The sequence below is a fragment of the Sturnus vulgaris genome, chromosome 10 (assembly GCF_052056855.1).
Source record: "Sturnus vulgaris isolate bStuVul1 chromosome 10, bStuVul1.hap1, whole genome shotgun sequence".
Taxonomy (NCBI): Eukaryota; Metazoa; Chordata; class Aves; order Passeriformes; family Sturnidae; genus Sturnus; species Sturnus vulgaris.
Genome location: NC_142252.1, coordinates 1,405,122 through 1,411,213, shown reverse-complemented (window position 1 = coordinate 1,411,213; position 6,092 = coordinate 1,405,122). Strand labels below are relative to the sequence as shown.

The following is a 6,092-nucleotide window of genomic DNA, read 5'->3' as shown; positions in this document are numbered from 1 at the left end:
TTTTTTGAAACATCAAGTTGAAGTGAACGTACCAGATCACCACTGAAAATCAGCAATCTCTTTTTCCTTTCTGATAGCATGAAAAGTAAGGGAAACAATTACAGGATGTACTCAAATCACATTTTGACAACTAGCACTCTATCCATGGATGCTGTGTACAATCAATAAAATCCTGTATTGGAGGAAAAAAAAGAAAAGTAAATAAGGTCTGTAGAGCCAGAATTTCTTTCTGTGTTACTGGAACCTCGTTTTAAAAGGTGACTCATAGAGATGTGAGTCCCACAGATCCACATGTTTACATCCTTAAATGAGCTGTGTGACGTCATGTGTACATAGTGCCTGCCTGCAGACACTCTGTGGTGAGGCCAATGCTGTCATGGAAATCTGTGATGAAACAAGAAGCAGCAGCACTCAGTGCTTTCTGACATTCTGACCAGCAGCTGCTTTGTGTGCAGCTCACTCCACTGCCTTAAAAGAAAACACAAGACTGAAGAATTCTACAAGGTGAGAAGGAAAAGAAGTCAACAACCAGTGAGAAGGTAAGGAACTGGACACTGCACAGTTCAATATGAATCAAGCAAATGCCCCTTTATTGCTCTCTTCTAACCCTAATACACAATTTCTCAACCTCTAAGTGCAATCACTGAATTTACCATTGGTAAAAGCCTTGCATGAGGCAACATGGGCTTTTCTATTTTTCATTTGCTTCAGAGTGTCTTGACATTCACCTATCACCTTCAGCTCTTCTTGTCTCACCCTCTGTTTTCTTGTTAAGCAACAGCTGTCCTTCTCTCTCTTTCAAGGTGACTTCAAGGGCAAAGCTACAGGCCTAGGTCAGGCTCATAAAAGCGTTCATATCCTTTCCTGGCTCACTCACTACGTGTCCATTTTCCTCTAAAAACATTCTCACAAACAGAGTACGAGGTACCCAAAGGTGAGATGACAAGAGATATTTCACTATAAGAAAACCTTGCCTTAAAATCTTTCCTCTTGTCACGAGATCCAAAAACTAATTCTATTTTATATAACTTGCATTGCTTACAGCATAGCTAGCTTTTTTAATGACTGACCAAAACTGGCCTTTGAATTTATGCTCTATATACTATTTTTTCTGTTTATTTTTTAATAAATCTGCACAACAGACCCTAGTCTGAAATATCTTTAATCATAGCAAGAATTTTCTTAGTTCAACATCTTGGTGAGAAGCTGAAATTCTATTTCTCTAGACCCAGAATTTCCTAGACACACTCTCAAATTAAAAACAAGACAGAAGAAAATGGAAAGTAGTAATGAAATCTCCTACAGAGGCATTGAACTAAAGAACTTTGTCAGTATTTATTACCTTTCAGAAATTCCTTAATTAACTTCTCCTCCTTTTGGCTCTCAGCAATGGCTCCCTCCCAGCATCAGACTCACAGTGCTTCATGCTGCTTTTCTTACTTCTGTCTAAGCCAGGAATTTACAGAATCTCATTTACCTACCATTACTGTGTCCTTAAAAAGAAACGAACTAAAGTTCCTTTTTGCTGATCTTAATCTCACTCAAAGAGATCTTAATCTCTCAAACCACAGCAATGGAGGGTTTACCTGTGAAATACTCAGGGGGGTGACATGATCTGCAGGACAGAAACTTCGACCGCTCTGTTGACAAACAGTTGACAAATCTAAAATGGAACAGCATCAAAATCAGCAATTCATGTAGGAAAAAGACACTGGTTTGAAGCAAAAACTAAAGAGCAGCAGGAGGAAGTAATTTCTGAATGCTGACAGAAAGATCTCTGACAGACTTTATTTACAAGTCCCATTTGCTGTCATGGAACTGGCTGGAGGAAGGGATCTGGTATTCCTGGGCATTTGCATTTTTAAGTGACTACAGCACTGCAGAAACCAATGAGCACCTTCCTAGTCCTTATCAGGAGAGTCTGAGGGCAGGATCAAGCCAGAACCCTTCCTTTAAAGAAGATAATTACTTCTTGACCCCAGCTCAGAGAGTCCCTGCCTCGACACTTTTAGTCCCCTCCTTGAAGAGGAGAATCCAGCTGCATGTTTCCTGTAACCCCTGTCTCTGCTGTGGTAAGTCTGGCTGATTTAGACAAAATCTCATCCTTCTACTAAAGACTTAATCTTTGCTAGAACTAGACCATTGGAAGCTTCCTGCCTGCAGCTTTTAGAAGGGCCAGAGGTACTCACAGTCCCTCTTTGCCCAGGGGTGGTGGGAGAAGGTGCAGGATGGCAGTGACTCTAGGGGATCTTCACATTAATAAATATGGGGGACCCTTATGTTATTGGCTCCCCCAGATCTCTTATGATAACTTGATGCAGGAAACAGGATTCACATAGTTGTTTCCACCCTCGCAATTCAAGTAACCCTAAAATCAGGGGCTGCTACCTTGGTCCTGCAAAGACATTGAATCTCTCCAAGGGGATGGTGTAGTCACATACTCTTTCCAGCCTAAATTACAGGACAGCACAGTCTGGGGTTACAGGTAACAGTGCAAGTGAGGCTTGGACACCAGGAAGCCCTATTTCCCCTTGAGGTACAGCCTTGTCCCAAAATCATTGGCACTGAGCAGTTCCATGCTACTGGGAGCTGCAATTCACTACACAGCAGTCCAAGAGGGGATAAAAGTATTTCCAAGACTGGACTCATAGAGACCTTATTATCTTTTATTCTTTGTATTCTATGTGATCTTCATCCTTCCTTGTGGTGATTTTCTTCTCTTCCAGCATACCTGGAGACATGAATGACACCCATGGCAAGGGCAATATCAGTGCTACAGTGGAACTGTTCCAGCTCATCATGTACACCCCCACTTTTATCCTGGGATTGCTGTTCAACATAATGGCTCTGTCGTTCCTGTTTTTTAAGGTTAAAAAGCTGTCAGAATCTACAGTCTACATGATAGCCCTTATATTCCTGGATACTTTGCTGTTGTTCACTCTTCCTTTTAAAATCATTTCCTACCACCTTCAGGACAACTGGAACTTGGGGTCTGTGTTTTGCTCCACCTTGGAGAGTCTTTACTTTGTGAACATGTATGGCAGCATCCTCATCTCACTGTGCATCTGCGTGGACCGCTACATCGCTATCCGGCACCCTTTCGTGGCCCTCACCCTCAGGTCCATCAAGAAAGCTGCCATGGCCTGTGCTCTCATCTGCCTGGGCACTTCTGTGGGGACAGTCTCTACTTTCCAACTGCATGGAAAGGGCCACAACATCTCGTCCTGCTTCCATAATTTCTCCAAGAGCACGTGGGAGAACGCAGGCTTGTTCAGCACCTTGGAGATCATCTTCTTCGGCAGCATGGCAACCATGACTTTCTGCACTGCCCAAACTGTCCGGTGCCTGAGAAGGCACAGAAACCCAGACAACCCCCAAACACACAGCACCAGAGCAGAGAGGATCGTGGTGACAAACCTGGTTGCCTTTTTGGTGTGTTTCACACCTTACCACGTGGCATATTTCATGTACTTTCTGGTGAAGAACAACATCATCCACATCAGTTTTCAACAAGTGCTACGAGACACTGTTCAGGTCACCCTTTGCTGGGCAAACCTGAACTGCTGTCTTGATGGGGTGTGTTATTATTTTGTTTTAAAGGAGTCCTTGGAAGACCCATTGCAAAACAGTGAAAAAAGAGCCATGCAAAAGCCTTGATTTATGTACTGCTTGTTCATTACTTGGGATGATGTGTGGAGAGGCTTTTGTGGAAAGTACAGGGCTCTGAACTTCTTGCCTAAGCAGTTTGTTTTAAATACTCACGACTGAAAATATTTCCTAAAAACCAGAACTAAGTCCATTTCCAGGAGGCTGTTCCTAACTTTTTTAAAATTTCTTTCCATAATGTTTCTTGTTATTATTTATGGATACAAAGAAAATTAATTTTTCATATAAATAGTGATACATAATTCTTTGGATGTGATTCTTCTTTACTTTGAAAAGAAAAAAATGTTTTAAAATATTTATATGTGGTAGCATATTTCAGCTTCCCTGTCCACACTGTTCCTGCAAACCTTCCTCAAAACTTTAGTCACTACAGACTTGGTCTGTTAAGAAACAAAGACTTGAAGTTCATGGTAAAAAGCTCTGGACTAAATTTGTTGCCTCTCCTGTCCTGGTCATGTATGCTTGTCCTCACATACATGTGCCTGTTGGGTTAAACTCACACATGCTATTTAAAAAAGAAACTAATGACTGTAACTCTAAATGCAAAGGCAGCTTTAGGTTCATATGGGTATAGAAGATCTCCATGGCATTCCTCCACTGCTGGACTTGCTCTGCAAGGCACAGAGTCACTGTTTTAGTGACAGCTGTTGTGACTACCTCATCACATATCTAACGAATGCTGCCACTGGCTCAAATCCCCACACAGCACATATTAATTGACTCCCCCAGCTCCAGGCTTCCTCACCACCTCCTCTGCTACTTGCAGGCTTTTCACATCTGTTCCTTCCTGCTTGGTTACAAACATAGTTTCATGAGCAGAGCCATACCAAACAAGAGCATGAAATAAAATCCCCATGTCCAATGCAGCAGCAAACACATGAACCTGAAGGAACCACCCCCACCTTATGGGGGATAAGATAAGAGCAGCCCTGATCCCTAAAGCAGTAGCCTGAAACACACAGAACCCTGGGGGGAAACAACCTTTTGGACCTCAGAGCAAGCTGAGCACTACCATTCCCCAAGCAAACAAGGCAATAAAAAATAATCAAGCAGCGAGAGCCTAACATGCCAGTCAGTTACTTCTTATCAGTGCTCACAGGCACAGATAAACCCAAAGACAAGGAGCATCCAGCCTGCAGAGAGGCAGACTGCTGCTCTGGGCCTCCCCTACTGCTGCCTGCAACACTGTCCAGCAATCAGCTGCCACCTTCCTGAGGAATGAGGCTGACTTAGAAATCAAAGCCAAAGAGTTTTCATATTCATGCTGAGCTGGATTCTTGCAGTACATCTTCGAGGCAGGGATACTAATCCCAGCCTTTGAACTGTCTGTTTTCCACACACTTTTGACAAGGATAATGCACAAATTGTGTATTGATCTCTCCCCTGAACTGGAGTTTTACATGTCGGGGCTCCAGTCAGTCGAAGTGAATGTTTTTGAAGTGAATCTATGTATGAGATTGTACCAAAGAAATCCAGTTCCAGTTGGGAACACTGACCCAACACAGACCTAAATATGTGCTGCTGCTGACAGAGTCCTTTTGGTGTTCAGGCAAGGAATTGTGCTTCTGAGGAGACATGGACTGTGTATTTACCTTATGTCCTGGTTATGAAAAAGTGCCTGAAAATAAAATTCACCAGGATATTCCAGAAAGAATTCCCCCACAATGGCCATTTCCATTGATTCCCTTAAATAACTTCAGAATATCTGACTGAATATCCCTGCCAACAGGATCCTCATCAGGTCCTTGTTCATAACTTACCTCTTAACTAACTATGCTTCAGTAGACACAAAGATTTTACCCTTGTGACTTCAGGCTCCTTTTGGAAAAAGAATTAATAAATCATAGAATAAAATAGTGCTGAGGCAAAAGAGTTATTTTACATCTCAAAGCAGCAGGCCATGCCAAGAGGGCCTCCAGTTTAACTGACAACGCCTGAACAGAGGGAACAGGGATTGCCTCAGTACCTCGGGAGGCAGAAAATGCCAAAGTGTATGAGAAAACTGATCTCAATTGCTCTTCTGTAGCCTGGAGCAGCTCCATTAGTTTCACTGACATGACTTGGGGCTTACAGTGCAATAACTGAGACTAGAAGCTCACCTGTAGTTTCATGCCTCCTCTGTTACTCAGCTTTTTTCCGAGTAAGTATTTTCTTTGTTTTGTTATCCTGCTGTCCTTGATCCCACAGATCATAAAGTAACTTGCACTGTAATTTAATTTAGAGTGCTGGTAGACAGCAGGGGGATGAACACTGAATTTAGGCATTTTTGGCTTCTAAGCTACCTTCCCCAGCAATAACATACTGCTTAGAAGAGGCTGGAATGTTGACCTGATTAAGCATTGTTAACACTGTATAAAGGACTAGTTAAAAATGCTTGAGGCATTTCTTCTTCTCCTGAGCATCTCCTCTGTGTTTCTCCAGTGATT

At 42.5% G+C, this 6,092-nt stretch overlaps 1 protein-coding gene across 1 annotated transcript; it reads left to right on the top strand.

Annotated features, from left to right (window-relative positions):
• Positions 1-296: 296 nt before the first annotated feature.
• On the top strand, positions 297-3,835 carry LOC106849707 (G protein-coupled receptor 55-like). The gene is made up of 2 exons (XM_014870493.2): positions 297-539; positions 2,727-3,835. Exon 2 carries the CDS (start codon positions 2,740-2,742, stop codon positions 3,655-3,657), a length of 918 nt encoding a protein of 305 aa, XP_014725979.1. The 5' UTR covers positions 297-539; positions 2,727-2,739; the 3' UTR covers positions 3,658-3,835.
• Positions 3,836-6,092: the final 2,257 nt, after the last annotated feature.